Below are 17,500 nucleotides of genomic sequence, written 5' to 3'. Positions count from 1 at the left end.
GCCATAAATGTAAATGTAAATGTAAACGATAGGATGAGAAGGAAGGTGAGAGTACTGAGGTGAGGTCCTGAGGTAAGAGGCTGAGGTAGAGGCCTCACTGTGACTGTCTCTCTTATGTAACCAGGTGCTGTCATCCGTTGAGGTGCATACGCATGTTTCTATGGTTACAGAATTATCCAAGCCGGATGGAGGATCAACCATGGTCTACGTAATCCTCAAGCTCTGATGTAATCATTTCATCATTAGTGATGATGATGACGGTGTATGTGTGTGTGTGTGTGTGTGTGTGTGTGCGTGTGCGTGCGTATGTGTGTGCGTGTGCGTGCGTGTCTGTGTGTGCATGCGTTTATAGTCTTACAAAAAGTCCTCTTTCTATGGATGGCTTGAAGTCATCAATGATAGAGACATCCAACGGACATTTCCATACATTATTCCATACAGTATAAATTCCCACGCCGCCTCCCATCCACCATCGACAATATCTATTCAAGTGGCCATTTCCTATGAGAGACCAGAAGTATTGTTTTCGCTGCTTTCCATTCGAGCAGCTACAATGCTAGCCTAGTACAATTGACACTTCAGAGGGAAGCCGTGCTAAGCTATCTCCCAGCTTCCTCACTGCAACAAAGTGCTTTAACAGACCCTCCCGTCTCCCTCTCCTGTGCCTTGACACCCGAGTAGAGAGGAAATGCTGACTGTGTGAAACTGTTCAACTACAGTGGGAAACAGAGTGAGATGTAAATGAAAATGGGTTTCTGTACAGAAAGATGTGCCTTGGGGGTTTGCGGATTTCATCCTGTCGGTCTTTAGAAAGCCCACAGCACATCAGTTTTACACCTGGGGAATGTCTCAGTGAGACAGGGAGCTGTTCGTCTCACTATGTACAGCATGTCTGGGGAGGCTGGTGGAGGTAGAACACGTGTTTGATACTGTTGCTCATTCGATTCCTTGCATTTCAATGAGCCCCGATTTTTGGACACACCTTGCCAAGAGTGTGCAAAGCTGTCATCAAAGCAAAAGGTGGCTACTTTGAAGAATCTAAAATATAAAACATATTCTGGTTTGTTTAACACTTGTTTGTTTACTACATAATTCCATGTGTTCCTTCATAGTTTTGATGTCTTCAATATTAATCTACAATGTAGAAAATAATAAAAAAATAAAGAAAAACCATTGAATGAGAAGGTGTGTCCAAACTTTTGACTGGTACTGTATATATACAGTTTGAAGTTTTAAATAATATAGTAACCTATTGTCACAGTAATAGCTTGGGTGCTTTCAATGAAGACACACATTTGAGAATGAATCAGAATCACAGTTTGAAGTTATAAATAATATAGTAACCTATTGTCACAGTAATAGCTTGGGCGCTTTCAATGAAGACACACATTTGCAAAAGGTAAGAACATTTGATGAGTAGCACAATGACTCAGTCATACCAGAGAGCATTTTTTTGAAAAAAACAGTTTATTATTAAATAAATAAATACTGCACTTTGTACACAATAAGTTATTTTCCACGTCTAACAATGTAATGGCTCTTCCAGTATCCTTAGCAGATCTGTAGTACTTTATCCTCAATCTCATTCTCTCCCTCCCCCCTTCTCCTTCTCCTCTCTCACTCCATCACAGCATAACAGACATGTCCGTCCATCTGTCCAGCCAAGAGAATGAATCAGAATCACAGTTTGAAGTTGGCTTAGTACCCACCCCCCCCACACAGTCACCCTCCGCTCTGCAGAGGAGCTGTGTACATACATTAACCATAACGTACACTCCCCAAGCCCAGCTCCGCGTAGGTACATACGGAGCATCAGCCCTTGTGGATTCAATCCGATAAAAAAACCAAAAACATAATGTTCTACAATGTCCAACAGCAGTTCCTCTGGTGCCAGCCCAGTCGTACTCTTCCCTTCCAGACATCCCTCTCTCTCCCTCCAAAAAACGGATGGGTTTCACATTGGTACCTCCATTCATCCCCCTTTCATCCCCGTCCTCTCCTCCTCTACTCTGTCTCTCCGTCCTCGTGCTCTATACACACTTTCACCTGTCCTCTTTCAGAGTCTCTCCATCCACTTTCACCTGTCCTCTTTCAGAGTCTCTCCATCCACTTTCACCTGTCCTCTTTCAGAGTCTCTCCATCCACTTTCACCTTGTTTTTCCACCTTTTGCCGATACAGTCGGCGACGCAGGAACAGTAGTCCACAGGTCCGCCCGTCTTTACCCTCCCCCTCGCGTGGTGATTGGTTCCTGGTTCAGTTGCAGCTATGCAGTAACATGTTTAGTCAGGTCCGTCCTTGTATGTCTTCCCCCCCCCCCCCTTCAGTTGCTACGCTGCAGCAGCATGTTGAGGGAGTAGTCCATGCGCTCACGCAGGTCTGTGGGACAGCCGGAGGTGAGCAGGGAACTCAGTCTGAAGGTGGACGAGACGCGGTCCTCGTTGATGTATGTCAGCATGTACTCCTCCCTCTGGGTGCACAGGATGATCTTGGTGTGGTCGTGGTAGAAGTTGACCTGTGGGGAGAAAGATGGGAGAATATTGCTTTAATAATGGGATAATGTGAACACAAACATTCTGGAGTCTTGGGAGTTATGAATTTTGAAACTAAACGTACAGGACCAGTCAAAAGTTTGGACACACCTTCTCAATCAATGTTTTTTTTGAAAAAAAAATTTTTATATGGAATTATGTAGTAAACGGTGTTAAACAAACCAGAATATGTTTTATATTTTAGATTCTTCAAAGTAGCCACCTTTTGCTTTGATGACAGCTTTGCACACTCTTGGCAAGGTGTGTCCAAACTTTTGACTGGTACTGTATGTGAGACAGCTACGATAAAAAAATATTTGAAATATGTTCTTCATGATAACAGTATAGGAGGGTGCGAGGTGAGGAAAATGAATAGGCTCATGTTAATCTGCGCCTGTGTGAGTCCCTTCCATGAGTGTCATGTTTTCACCATTCCTGTCCTGCTGATTCTCGGGAGCTCACGTGTGTGTTCAACATGCCTAGCTCAGGTGTGCTGTGGTGTTCCAGTGACGTGTGTGTTTACCTGAAAGGTACCGTCGTTGAAGAGCATCATCAGGGCGCGGTCAGACTTGAGCCACTGCAGCAGGTAGAGCCTGGGCATGTGCGTGTCTGTCATGCTCACCAGGTCTCCGCCCTAAACGGGAAAAAAATAAAAATAACATGTTATCATTAGAGAGAGAGAGAGAGAGAGAGAGAGAGAGAGAGGGGAGAGGGGGGTAGGGGAGACAGGAAAAGAGAGAGGGGATATCAGAAGTAGGTCCAGAGAGACCATTAGAGTGAGTACTCACATCCATCAGGTTCTCCTCCATGTAATGGGCGAAGTACTTGAGCACGGTCACCTGACCCACAAAGTGCTCAGGGACATCAGAAGTGGAGAACACAGAACACTGGCCCATCTCAGCATAGTAATGTACAGTCCTAGAAAGAGAAAGAGAGAAAGAGAGAGAGAGAGTTAAAACCGATGCCTGACAAAGCAGCAGAAAGTTTAGATGAAAACGACAGCTTGAAGGACAGAAAGACCTTCTCCATACTTCTGTTCAATTACAGCCTAGTATACTCTCCAGTTCTGTTTACACTCTCTATCTATCTATCTCTAGGCTGATGTTCTTCAGAGGGCACTGTCATCCATCATTTATTTACAGTAGACATGAGCAGATCTGTAAAAGGCATTTCAGACTTCCTAAACGATTTCCAGCTGAGCGTGGGCGGGTAATGCGTTGTGCAACAGAGAATACCTACTTCTTGTCAGCCAGTAGGCTCATGTGCGTGCCATTGTTGAAGAGCACGCCCACGATGTGATCTGACAGCTGGTAGCCAAAGCCGTACTTGTTAGAGTAGTCCACCCACTTCGTAACCCACTGCAGGTTACCGCACCCCGTTCCCGAAGGAATGTCATCGGCTGAGGGAGGGGGAGAAGGTTCATGGCGGTTAGATTACAATACTAAGAATTCTACTAGTCGAGCTGCTAAGGTGTGCAGTAATCATCTGTATTGAAAGTGCTTTCTAGTTTAGGATTAGTCTTGATCTGCGTCAGGGGGAACCGGCCAATAGGCCGACACTTCTATTTGTGCACGATGTATTGTGTACTACTGTACTGTATGTAAACCAGGTATTACACTGATATGCTAGTGTAGTTAACACTACACCTGCCAATGTAACTACCATGTACAGCACCAGTCAAAAGCTTGGACACAAACTTGCCAAGAGTGTGCAAAGCTGTAGGTGGCTACTTTGAAGAATCTAAAATATAAACCATATTCTGGTTTGTTTAACACTTTTTTGTTTTCTACATAATTCCATATGTGTTCCTTCATAGTTTTGATGTCTTCAATATTAATCTACAATGTAGAAAATAATAAAAAAATAAAGAAAAACCATTGAATGAGAAGGTGTGTCCAAACTTTTGACTGGTACTGTACATGGTGTCACTTCATACATTGGGCCAAGTTGTGATTTAGTAGGCATACCTTTAGGCATATTTTCCAGACATCCTCTGAGTACACTAGCAACTGTCTCCGCCACAGTCCCTGTAGTGCTGTCTTCAAGGCCTGTAGGAAACAATAACAGGATGTTAGCTTAGCTCGTTGCCATACAAATACATTAGCTTGATGCTAAATCATGACATCAATTCTGTTACTGTGTTAGCCTTCTGTCTACGAAGCTAAAAGTTCTCATAGGGTCTTACCACAAAGCGTACTATAACACGTGCAGCCATAGCAGCACTCACGTGCATTGACTTGGATGACATGACACACACGACACACACACTCACACGTGAACTCACATTCGCTACTGCTGCTGCAGCTACCCAGACTGCCCCTGACGATTAGGCGGATGGTGTCTCGTGCAATGGGGGGCTGACCCTCCATTGCCGGGGCAACAGGCCTCCTGGCAGATGGCGAGGGTTGACTTCCATCCTGAGGTGGGAGAAACAACGGGGAGGGGTTACATTTTTTTTTTTTACCATATTTATCAGAACACAAAAGCTTTACAATGTACCCCTTTAGTACCATCCCATTCACATGACTAACTCTGTTAGTATGGGGACTGATGAAGTGCTCACCTCAGTCTGTTTGCTCTGCTGCTGGCTGATGACCGTCCTCTTAAGGTCATGTCGCAGCTTGTAGATCTCCTCTTCCTCTTTGGTTAGTTTATCTAGCAAAGACAAGAAGAAGAAGAAGAAGATTACTCTATTGTCCATAGTCAAAAGGAAAAGGAAATTGTGTATTTTGTTGATTCCCAACCATCCCCCGCCCCCCCCCCCCCTTCCTGAGACACACACACACACACACACACACACACACACACACACACACACACACACACACACACACACACACACACACACACACACACACACACACACACACACACACACACACACACACTGCTCTGGCTCATACAAATCAACCGTGTGATTAGGAAATCTGCCCAAAATACTCCCCAAATAAATCAGTGGATTTTATCACCAGTTGTTAATTAGCAACATTCTGTAATGGCTCTTTTACGAGGTGAATGAATGGAGGATGATTAATGCACTCACTCAGGGTCTCGTAGTATTTGACCTTGTCTCTCTTCCCACCGAAGAGGGCGGCTGCGGCCTTCTTGAAGAAGCTCTTGGCAGGGCTGGAGACGTGGAAGTCTGGAGCCGAGAGGCAACAGCTAGCAGGGAGACGCTCTGGAACAAAGCCCTGCAGAGAGAGAGAGAGAGAGAAAGACATGTTAGGACAATCCAATTACACAACTGAGAGAGAAGGACAGCAGGATAGAGAGAGAGAGAGAGAGAGAGAGAGAGAGAGAGAGAGAGAGAGAGAGAGAGACAGACGGACAGAGAGAGAGAGAGACAGAGACAGACAGACAGACAGGCAGATCAAGACAGAGCTAAGGTACCTGTGTGAAGAAGTCGTGGCGCAGTATGTGGTCCAGATGGGGTCTGTCCTCGGGGGTCTTGGCCAGCAGGCTGGAGATAAGCTGCTTGGCCTGGTGTGACAGGGAGGTGGGAAGGGAGTAGCGCGCCTCACGGATACACCGGTACGTCTCCTTGAGGTTGGTGGTCTCAAACGGGGGTCTACCCAGGAGCATGGTGTACCTGGAATAGGGAAAGGGGGGAGGGAAGGAGGAGGGATAGGTGTAAGTGACTGGTTGTCATTACAATGCATGGAGACACAGGCTACGATATATATATATATCTCCGTGCCACCACAATGCAATTAAATCCATCCAACCCCCTCACAGGTCAGCATTCTGCATGCTTTTTGAATGGCCTCAATTACTGTATTTAATGGATCATATGAAACTAAGTTCCAGTCCACTCACATGACACAGCCTAGCGCCCAGACATCAGATTCACAGCCGTGACCCTGCTTGTTGAGCACCTCGGGGGACAAGTAGTTGGGCGTCCCACAGATGGTTTTCCTTCGGTTCCCTGCCGGCTCCAACTTGGCTGCCAGACCAAAGTCTCCCACTTTTAGCTCCATCGTCTCACTCACAAAGAAGTTACCTATAGGGGGGAGAAATGCAAAAATATTAATTAATATTCCGTGAGAAACTGTAGAAGTTGCCTATAGGCTCGGGTTTGCGGACATCTAGATTTTGACTCGATAGATCCTGCAGTGTGCTTACCCAGTTTGAGGTCTCTGTGCAAGATCTCCTGTTCGTGCAGATACCTCAGACCCGAGATGATCTGTCGAAGGTAATAACGCACCTCAGGCTCCGTCAGCACTTTGCGTGCCTTCAGGATATGCGCCAAAGACTGCACAAACACGACATAGGGGAAAAACGACCAAATTAGCCACCGCAGTAATGACAGTCGTATTTTTGCCCATCTCTTTCAGTCGACTGGCCTGAGTTTGTGGGTGCAGCGCAGGTATTGAATGAAGTCACAATTCATAATCAGACAGACAGAAGAAAACAGAGGAATGATCAGTAGCCCACTCACTCTTCTGCTGCAGTACTCTAGGAGAATGTAGATGTTGTCCTTGTCCTCGAAATGATGGTAAAAGTGCACGATGTGTTTATGGTGGAGCAGTCTGTGCAGCTCGATTTCTCTGTCAATCTATGGAAAGGGGGTACAGAAATTATGACAAAGTAAAAACATGATGCATCCCATAATCGAATAATACTTTATATTCTGTGTCAAAGCCACAAGGCACTACATGGAGTGGCGCGCGCGCTCTTACCTTTTCCCTTTGGTGAGGTTTGGAGACGCGCGTGTGGGGAATAATCTTCGCTGCGTAAACTTTACTCGTGGATAGGTCAGTCATCTCATAGCATTTTGCAAAACCTCCCTGAAAAGAACAACACACTCATATGTTAAAGCAAAAATACTATCATATCAACCTAGTGAACATTCCAGTATTGAGGATGAAAATTAGAAACTTCTGTACTAAAGTAATGTGCACTTCAATTAAATCGTTCGCTACCTTTCCAAGAACTTTCCCACGGCAGTAGCATTTCCCTGTGGCAGAATCCGTGATAATTCTCGCCATCTCCGCAGGTAGAATACTAGGATCCTCCGTTCTCTTTCTGCGCGGTTCACAAGACCGCTGGGACGGCTCGCACATCCTGTTGTTACTTGTGTTGGTCGGCTGTTGAGAGATAGTCCTCAGTATTTCCATTGCGAGGCAGTGGCTTCGCTTCTCGTACTCTGAATGCAGTCAGAGGAGTTTGCGTGTTCGGCTTTATATGCCGGCATCCGCCCACTTTGTCTGGCTCATCCGACGTCACGGTGGAGGATCCTGCCTGAGCGGGGAGTTAATGAGGTCTGGTAGATCTCGGCTCACACAGTGAGGACAGGAATGTGAATGACTGATGCGGTTATGGTGTATGAATAGGAGTTGGATAAAGCAAACGTATTTACCAAATATTGCTATTATATATGTTATCATCATCATCATCATCATCATCATCATCATCATCATCATCATCACCATCACCATCACCATCATTTCCACCATAATCACTACGACTACTGCTCTACAAATAACAGTAGATAAAATAGGTCTAAACACACATGCAAACAGGTGTCCTTCCCCCGGCAATAGTTCTTGGTAACAATTGATCAGATATCAATGGAATTGCTCAAGCACTATGAAATACCCATATGCATTGTAGATCCACAGGAGATGACATTAATTCTGTTTTCATCCGCTGACAAGGTGAGATCTATATTTAAAGTTCTGGCGCCATCAGGTGGAGGTTTTTCAACTTGACTTGTGTGGAGACGTGACAGATCAGGTGGGTCCACGCTGTAATAATATACCTCAGTGATGAAAAAAACATATTTCCTTGTGCAAGAAACAAGTTACAATTATCGTTAAATAAGATTCGCAGTTCACACTGTACCCTGTCCCTAAGCAGCTCATTGGGTGATTACCACAGGTGAGCCTATGTATTCAATGAGAGTTCAAAGCAGCATGAGGAAACACATGAATGTTGAATGTTTGTGAGACATGACTAATTGTCTTGTGATTACAGCTTATGGTATCATCACACTTCTATTGTTCCTTGCATGTGTCTTTGCACGTGCCACGTGTAAGTCTCCCTCCTTAGTCAGGAGAAAACAAGCCGAAGCAGGAGGGGGAAATGGCAGAAAAAGCCAGGCACGGTCTGTCACAGAGAGTGGGTCAAACAGGGCTACAACCCAACGAACTAAGCTCAGCGTGGGGTCTGTCTGAGAGCTACAGCATCCCTGACCTCTCTCCCCACGGCTCCCTGACTGTCCAACTGGTCCTCGGCCCTCTCCTGCCGGCACGGCACGAGGACTGCACGGGACCACACGTGAACCTCCTATGAACCACATCACATTAAACGTGCCTGTAGACATACAGAGGGTATGATATACTTGTATACAGAGGGTATGATATACATGTATACAGGGGGTATGATAAAAAGTATACAGTGCCTTCGGAAAGTATTCAGACCCCCTTCACTTTTTCCACATTTTGTTGTGTTATAGACTCAATTTAACATGGATTAAATTAAAAGAATTTGCCATCAATCCACACACAATACCCCAGAATGACAAAGCGAAAACAGGTTTTTAGAAATGTCAGTAAATTGATTTGCATAGGAATCAATCGCTTTGTCATTCTGGAGTATTGTGTGTGGATTGATGGAAAATTATTTTAATTTAATCAATTTTAAATTGAGTCTATAACAAAAAAAGTGAAGGGGTCTGAATACTTTCCGAAGGCACTGCAGGTCAGTGAAATAAGAGGCCAAGTCTACAGGTTGAATTAAAGCATGTGGTATAATAAAATTGCTGTCAGTTTCATACAGAAAATGTATCTTTATTAATCTAACAGTTTCTTGACTTTCGCAACAAAGTGGTACAACTACTATGATCTACAATTTCTTTTAAAATACCACTTTCCAACAATAACATAAACTTGTGTAGTTACAGTGTAAGGACATGTGTAGAATGAACTTTGACCTCTTCAGCTTGGCACATCACACTTAACATAGAGTTAGATACATCTACAAAATAGCAGATGCAGTTGGTGATATTGGGTTTTGTTTTGTTTGGCATTAACTGTTTATGACACTGGTTGTGGTCTGAAATGGAAGCAATAATATGGAAATATCGCCACCTGCTGTAGGCCAAGGGTAGGTCAGGCTGAGATCCCAATCATCTCGCCCTCAGATTTGCTGGGTGGAAACGTGCTATAGTGCATTCACTTATCCTCTCAGATCTACATGAGTGGCTAGGGAGTAGGGGCTAGGGGTCGATTTGGAATCTATCTTGGCCCAGGCTTGATCGCACAGTGCTGATGTCATAGACCCAGACCTGGTCAAGGCCGGAGCCCTGGGAGGCACGGTGGGGCCAGTCAGTGAAGGGGAAACGGCAGGCGATGACACACGCATCATCAGGAAGCTCCCTCAGCAGCTTGTCACCTAACACGTCCATCTGCGAACCAATCAAGAGGCAGCTTTTTCAGTCGTCAACGAATTCGCACGCTCTCTTAAGTCAGCAACCGAAAAAAAAAAATCGATGCAAAACATTTTGTGATATGATTTTGTAATTTTAAAGTTAAAAGACTATTGGGATTATAACGATTAAACGTCTGAGGCAGAGATAATTTCTAAATGGTTCCAGTGGGGACGGAGCACTTACCACTCCGGGGGCTAGGAAAGCAGTCACGTTGTTGTAGTGCGACAGATCGGTCTGTGAAATAAGAGAGACGACAAACTCTTTTAACGAGGGTACACTGAGACTCGCCTCCAAAGAGCACTACACATGTGCGTGTCAGTGCTATACCAAACCTTCCAAAAGCTCTTGTTGACAAAGGTAGCCTGGCCGGGTGGCACTCCTGTCCAGCGTGCTCTGCCTCTGGCATAGGCCAGGAGCATGGAGTTGATCTCAAATCCTGTACTTTGGAGGCCAACAGAGGAGGCAGCAAGCACCTGGGAAAATGGGGAGCTGTCATACAAATGACGTACTGTACGTATACCAAATGATACTTAGGTGCTGGTCGACAGAAGTAGGCCTGTACACTAAACTGCTCCCATAATACCTTTATTGCATCAAGGTTGCGACTGCAACAGCGTTTTGGACTTGACGAATATCCGCTTTGGATCCAAACATTGTTGCAATGAAGATGTTATTGTAGCCTTTTCGTTCGACCACTCTTCTGATCTACCCACCAGTCTCCCGTCTCCTGATCCCAGGTCTGCCAGTCGACCTTCACGTCCCTCCAGAAGCTTCATAACATTCAGAGTTTGAGCTCTACTCGAGGGCAGGTAAGGCACCTGTACATCGATGACAATGTCAATGCCTGCAATAACAGGAATGCTATAACACAGAGGATACAAAAGAGCTAGGTTGGTGAAGGGGAGGGGTGAAGGGCACTGTGATTAAAGTGTCCTTTCACTGGCCCTGTTCCAATACTTGCCAAAATGCCATCATTCTCTCCTTCCTTTCTTGAAGTAACCACTGACCTAACATGATTGGATTGGTCAAAGCAAGCTTTCTTTGCTTTCACCAATCAAGTCATGTAATATATGCCTTTTATCCAAAGTGACTTACATTGTAGTGAGTCCATACATTTCAGTATATATGGTCCCAGTGGGAATCAAACCCACAACCTAAGTGTTGTTAGCACCATGCTCTACCAACTGAGCCACAGATCAGTGTCAGATCAGTGATTTATTCAAAGCAGTAGGAAGCGTTATTCAAACAGATGTTACTGGTGATGCATTCGCAACATAACTTATTCATCATATAGTTATCAGCTGGGTGTAGAATGAACACATATAATAAAAAATATAGTAGCCTCATGAGGCCATTCATGGACACATGTCAGTCACAAGATAGAGGATATAATGATCCCAGCGTGATAACTCCTATTGTTACCCAAATCCCTTGGTTTCATGTATTACCTATTTCTGGATAATGAAGTGTGAAGTGAAGTGTCCACCATTAACTGATTACGAAGAAAGTAGGACAGGATCCAATGGGTCTTGGCACTCAATCTATTACAGTCAAATGGACACACACACACACACACACACACACACACACACACACACACACACACACACACACACACACACACACACACACACACATTCTAACTGGGATGTACCTTAAGGCTTATTGGCACCTTACGAAAGGCAGGAAGGGAAAATAATGTCCACATCCCGAGTCCTGTGACCAGCGCCCCAGTAGAGGCACTCAGGAGGGGATGGTTGTCCCTGCTGCCCTTTGGAATCCTGGAGCCTTGATTCTGGAGAATGCCCTCGGGGGAGTCTTCCATGCTCTCCAGTCTAAAACAGATGAAGTAGCTGCTAGTTATATTCAGTATACAAGGCCTAGGTATTGGATGGCAGAGTACACAAAATAAGAGAAATACTTATCAAACCACAAAATGTTCTCATTAAAAGAGAACCGATGCAAGGACAACTTTCAGACTCAAATAAACCATACAAGCAAGAAACATCCATCATGTACTGTCGTCATGTAATAATATTCTATATCATGTTACAGGCCAACAATATTTCTATATTTACACACAAACAGAAGGTGGCGCCATAGTATTATACAGCAAAGCACTTTCTAGAAAAAGTTTGTTTACGAGACTGGAGCCCAATTTAATAGGCTGGAAGCTTCAGATAACAAATGTTCTGTTAGTCAAACATGCCAGCAAAAACGTCAGCAATTTTACATTTGTATGGGTAAGTCAATCACTGCAAATGGCGTAATTCCCAGATTGTTTCACATTGGTTCTTCAGACAAATACATACAGTATGAGCAACAATCGAGTAAGTATGCTGTTCCTTCGATAATATAATTCACCATGCAGGTTATTCAAACATACTCGCACTTTATGCCGAAAAATAACAATATATGACAAGACGTCTCCTACCTGCCACGCCCCCTTGTCTGTCCAAACAAAACAAAAGCAGACGGTGAATCAAAACGACGTAAAAAAAACAAACATGTAATGGCTTAATTCCCGCCCAGTATTCAGTGGAAGACCCAATCAAATGCGTGCCAAATGCATGGATACGCTATTTATCTTTTATGACTGTGGACTCTGTCTATGATTGTATAACCACCGACCCGTCTGTTGTGTCTGGTATTACTCTGGTAGCCTAAACCTGTACGCTTGCCAAGCCTCTGCTAAGAGCAATGTGAAATCAGAGTAGGGCCTATCAGTCTCTGTATCCATGTTGTACAATAGGGCCTATGTTTACCATTTAATACGTTTCATCACCAAACATAACAGACAGTCGCCTTTAAAACTGTAACTGTAGTTATGTTCAATATATGATACATTGGACTGTTTTACTTTTAATTTGGATATTGTCTAATCCCAGAGGGAATGCATTTATTTGATATATTCATTTATATACAGTATATAGGCATAGGCTTCTACATATAATCGAAAGGGGTTTTGAAAAGGGTTCTCCCACAGACAGTGACAATGATCCCTTTTTTGTTCTGTACAACCTTTTTTTCTTTCTGAGAGAGTAGGCCGACCGTGCCAATACATGCATCCAGTCTGGACACTTTGCACCCCTTCTCTTCGTCAGTCCAGCTGTTTGATCTCCGTGCGCTGCCGCAGAGTTGCCACCCGTCACTCAGCCCCTATTCGGTTTGCACAGCAGCGTGCGTCTGTTCTCGCAAACAGGGCTTGATTTCTGGGCGGGGGTTAATAAGAGACCGACGGTGACGCTCAGAGCAAGTAGCCATTATTGCCTCTACACATAATTAATTTTTGAGGACCGGGTGGGAATTTTACTGCATTGTTGTGTTTTGATCGGATCGCTTTAGGATATCATATATTCTGTACTGTAGGCTATTATTTTATTAGTAGGTGGCATAATGGATTTATATGGGAAGGTAAGATCTTATCAGCTTTTTGTTTTTTACATCTGTACAGCAAGCCTGCAATTCTGTACGGAAAGTAGACTTTTGTCATTTTGTGAATGAAATGTCATTTGAGTAAATGCGCCAGGGAAATGTATACGTTTTAGTTTTAAATAATATATTTTATGTAAGAGCAGACAAATGTAATGTCACATAAGCTGCTGAGCAAATAGGAGTTGTCAAAGACTTTACGCCTATTACTAGGCTAGAATCGAAAGGAAGTGTCCCAATTAGGCTAATTATGGAAAACTGTTTTCATGAAATTTTAAAATGGTTTTCTTGAGCTTGTCAAAAGTAATGTAGAGCGGTTGTAAAAAACGAGCGACTGTGTTGCATGCTGAATAATGTAGTCATAGCGCTTGAATATTCCAATTGCATGGGTCCCCGTTGGAAGTCAAAGAACTACAAACCCCATCTTGTGAACTTTGACGTCGGCAAAAGGTGCTTGCTCTGCTTTTCTCCAAATGCACTCTCGCTCGCGCTTGGCCCCGTCAGGGCGCGTGCCAGATCGGGTTGGAGAAGGACAGCTCCAGGTGCTGAAATTCACTTCGTTGTCGAGGCTCAAAGCGAAGCGTCTGTATCTAAAGTGTTAATATAACATAACAAATAGGTGAACACGAAGACAGATACGAAGCCTTCAAAACAGGTTTGTCGATGAAATGTCTCTTGTGTTATATTTTCTTTTTTTTGCCACACTGGGCGATGTGATAGAATTCCATCCCCGGAAAGAACTTGATTGACAGTCGGGCCACTATAATTACATGTTCCACATTTCTACAACGTTTTAGCCAATTTATATAGCCCACTGTCCATCTATACATTTACAATTCTCTGTATTTCCGTCGTCATAGGGAATAGGATATCTCTAATGCAAATACATGAAGCATCACAGCTGTGTCCTTGTCTGTTCTACCGGGTGGCAGCTAGGACCGTTTACAAGATAGTGCGATTTTATGAAGGAGACGAACATTTTGTCCTTTAAATGAATAGAGGCACACTGAAAAAACATTTAACATGAAACATAGATGCCTTTACTTTAGTCCTATCCGTTATAGAATGATGTTATGAATGATTTTCGTGTGTAACAAATTGCATTAACGTGAGACATTCCACACTGATTCAGTTGGCCTACCAAAGCCTATTCAAGTTGTGCACGATTGCTTTTGAAGGTTCTGACTGAAGCTGGTTGGCACAAGGACAGGCACAGGTCCACAGGCTCCCCAGGGAGTTTAGTGCTGTGCTTGTTTGCCACAACCTGCTCTCCATTCATGTTAAGCCATCATCATTTCATCCTCTATACGTCAGATCCTGAACATGTCACACCAGAGGTGGCAAGAAAGCCTGTAAGCCCTGGTGAGCCATTTCCAATAAGTTGAGTTCATTCCCATGATCTTTGACATTGGCTCTCCTGGCATTTGCAGATGGCTGCCACTCAGGATGCGAAAGGGAAGGAGGGAGGGTCAGGGGACCAGAACTTTGACTACATGTTCAAGCTGCTGATAATCGGCAACAGCAGCGTGGGGAAGACGTCTTTCCTGTTCCGCTACGCTGACGACGCTTTCACCTCTGCCTTCGTCAGCACAGTGGGCATCGACTTCAAAGTCAAGACGGTCTACAAGAACGACAAGAGAATAAAACTGCAAATCTGGGTATGTTGTGTTGCCACTGGTTCTGATGGCTCAGTGGGCTTGGAGCGTAGTGTTTGCAACGCGTTTTCTTTTTTTTTGCTGCGTGACTCACCTACTGAACACACTGAATGTATGAGCTTAATAAATTAAGAGTCCTGATTGTGATATCTGGCATCTAATGTAGACAACTAATGTAGACATCTAATGTAGACAACTATTTAACTGCACTGTTTGTTTTGATCATTCCTTTCCTTACTCAAAAGCATTCCCTTCAGAACATTTAACCGTCCACAAGATGACCACAGTTCATCATTGTCACAGTTCACCATCTTCACATCATTATAGGCAATGGTGTGAAGAATCCCAAGTTGGTTCTGCTGTCCCTCTCCAGCAGACGGTACAGTAGCAGACCTACTGCACCTCGAGCGTCACAATGGTATGAGGAAACTCAATACGCTGTATTGTGATCTATTTTGGACGTCTCCAGAGTATTGCTGCGAGCATCCCGACCTAGAGCACAGTGTTCATAGGAGGAGCTCCCGGTGGAAGTTGCCCGCAGACAACAAACAAATGGCGAAAGTGACCCCTGAGAGGAAATGTCATCCTATCTTCTCCTACGGGCTCGGCATGAGACCAGTGTGGTCAACCTACAGGATCTGAGCTTTCAGATTTAGATTCAGAAATCCTGATTGGTCCTGTCGTCATACCGACCGTGCACCAGCATTCATTCCCAAGGGGCAGGTAGGGAGGGAGCCCACACAGTCGAATAGAATCACTCTCCAGTCTGGATGGAATGTCATTCGTATAGTCTCCCAAGGACTCCTGGAGGAATAGCTTGACAGACTAAAATGAATCCTTATAAATAAACAATAGCCTAAGGTAATGCTAAAACAGGGCTTATTTAGAAATCCCCCCTCCCCCCCACCCCCACCCCCCCATGCCAATCTCTTTACTTTGACCAGGTTACCCCAGTCGGTAAAACACATTAGGCTACCAATCCATACCCCGATCCCTGCTCACCCTTCGATGCCTCCGATCAATAACTATCTAAGGACTTTGACCGGTGGTGACAGGTTGGTTCATGGCTGGACAGCCATCCATTCCTCCTTCACCTGCCGAGTCTTTTGTGAAGAAAGAGGTTTTGTACTCCACTCATAAAAACGTTATAGAGCAGAACCCCTTGTTGGAGTCAATAACGATATTGCTTTCTATGACATGTCTGGCTGTTGCACAGAATCCATTTACAATAACGTCTTCGTTGGACTGTAAGTAGGGCTTTGAAGGCCCATGACAGTGACTGAAGGCGAGGTAATTCTAGTGTGGAGAATGGGGACAGATGGATGCATCATCATCGTTGGCAGGAGGGTAGTGACTGTCAGCTCGCATGGCACAGTCAAGGACATCACTGAATAACACTTTTCAAAATGTGTGCTCTCCTGTGGGAGGCCCAGAACATGCCCATGGCGGTCTTAATTAGGAGTATGTTTCTGAGTACCTCAGAGACGGGGTACGGGGTACGGTTTAAACGCTGCTCATTTTCCCTGCACTTAATACCACAAACACCCGCTCCCTTCCTACAGAGGCAATGCTGCTTACTGGCTGTCATATTATTTGCAGTCTTTCAATAATTAATTGTTTCCCAGACAGTTGCAGTGGGTAAATCAGCTGATATGAAAGAGGGGGGCAGGAGGGGGGGGGGCAGACAGACAGAAACTACAAACACTTGAGCAGGAAGCAAGAACTGGAGGGTTGAACAGTGTACACCGTTTAATGAAAGAGTAATAAGATCATGTATTTTTGTCAGTTTAGCAAAGGCAGGCAGATTGTAACAGGAGGGATGTCTGCCAGAGCATCCATTTAATAGGTCTGGGGGATTCTAATTGGGCTTTGAGAGAACTGAGTCCTCAGTGGCCATTTTAGATAAACCCCTTAGTGGGTGTTGCACGATTTATCAGATGCCAAACAACAACATCTTGGCTCTACATGATATAGTTTAAATTGTTCAAGTTTATCGTTACCTTGTGCTAAAGTATTATATTCAAGGGATTTTACACTCCCAACGTTAATGATCTGCAAATGTTATCATGCTGTATCTTTAGAAGACTCCTGACGTCAGCCTGTGCACTTCTATCCCTCAGACCCTTACGAATCCAAACATCAACAAGTAATGGACATACATTCAACATGGACAAATCGCTGCAGTACGCTGCAAAACCTATGTACTGTACTTGACTGAACATAGCCAGATTTACTGGACTGATTTAGATGGTGAACTGCAGTGCTGTGGCGATATTGAGATCCGGTCTGGTTTCTAATGCAGCTCCTGTTCACTTGGCTCAGCAGGTTTTTTTTTTTTTTTTTTCCCTTGCTGTGTCTTTTTAGCTGAGAACAAGCAAAGCTGCACACTGAAAAGGCTCAGAGATTGTCAAGCACTTGGCCCTGAATCAATAGGGTAATGAAATGTCCGTTG

At 44.3% G+C, this 17,500-nt stretch overlaps 3 protein-coding genes across 4 annotated transcripts in view; 1 reads left to right on the top strand and 2 right to left on the bottom strand.

The window, feature by feature from the left end:
• Positions 1–1,508: 1,508 nt before the first annotated feature.
• On the bottom strand, positions 1,509–7,665 carry plk2b (polo-like kinase 2b). 2 transcript variants are annotated; one of them, XR_014554309.1, is made up of 15 exons: positions 7,452–7,665; positions 7,209–7,316; positions 6,968–7,084; positions 6,652–6,781; positions 6,346–6,529; positions 5,920–6,118; positions 5,573–5,720; positions 5,093–5,184; positions 4,814–4,946; positions 4,497–4,577; positions 3,769–3,928; positions 3,318–3,447; positions 3,053–3,163; positions 2,152–2,513; positions 1,509–2,116 (listed from the first exon to the last, which is right to left on the bottom strand). XR_014554309.1 is itself a non-coding variant. In XM_083673442.1 (14 exons), the coding sequence occupies exons 1-14, from the start codon at positions 7,644–7,646 to the stop codon at positions 2,322–2,324; spliced, it is 1,980 nt and encodes a 659-aa protein (XP_083529568.1). In that variant the 5' UTR covers positions 7,647–7,665; the 3' UTR covers positions 1,509–2,321. The 2 variants fall into 2 exon arrangements, 1 of the variants encoding a protein (XP_083529568.1); XM_083673442.1 differs by having other exon boundaries at positions 1,509–2,513.
• A 1,895-nt stretch (positions 7,666–9,560) lies between these two features.
• LOC310807500 (adenine nucleotide translocase lysine N-methyltransferase) lies at positions 9,561–11,786 on the bottom strand (the record flags this gene model as incomplete). The annotated part of the gene is made up of 5 exons (XM_083673997.1): positions 9,561–9,937; positions 10,145–10,195; positions 10,294–10,434; positions 10,675–10,779; positions 11,616–11,786. 5 exons carry the CDS (start codon positions 11,784–11,786, stop codon positions 9,749–9,751), a joined length of 657 nt encoding a protein of 218 aa, XP_083530123.1. The 3' UTR covers positions 9,561–9,748.
• Positions 11,787–13,357: 1,571 nt separating this feature from the next.
• rab3c (RAB3C, member RAS oncogene family) overlaps positions 13,358–17,500 on the top strand; it is a gene marked incomplete at both ends in the record, with an annotated part of 12,022 nt that continues 7,879 nt past the window's right edge. The window contains 2 exons of the mRNA XM_083674258.1: positions 13,358–13,375; positions 14,824–15,051. Of these exons, the coding sequence (XP_083530384.1) occupies positions 13,358–13,375; positions 14,824–15,051 (246 nt within the window). The remainder of the gene's footprint in view (positions 13,376–14,823; positions 15,052–17,500) is intronic.

Source organism: Argentina silus (genome assembly GCF_951799395.1).
Source record: "Argentina silus genome assembly, chromosome: 7".
NCBI classification, from domain to species: domain Eukaryota; kingdom Metazoa; phylum Chordata; class Actinopteri; order Argentiniformes; family Argentinidae; genus Argentina; species Argentina silus.
The sequence above is the reverse complement of the archived record's forward strand: the minus strand, read 5'-3'. Positions and strand labels throughout refer to the sequence as shown.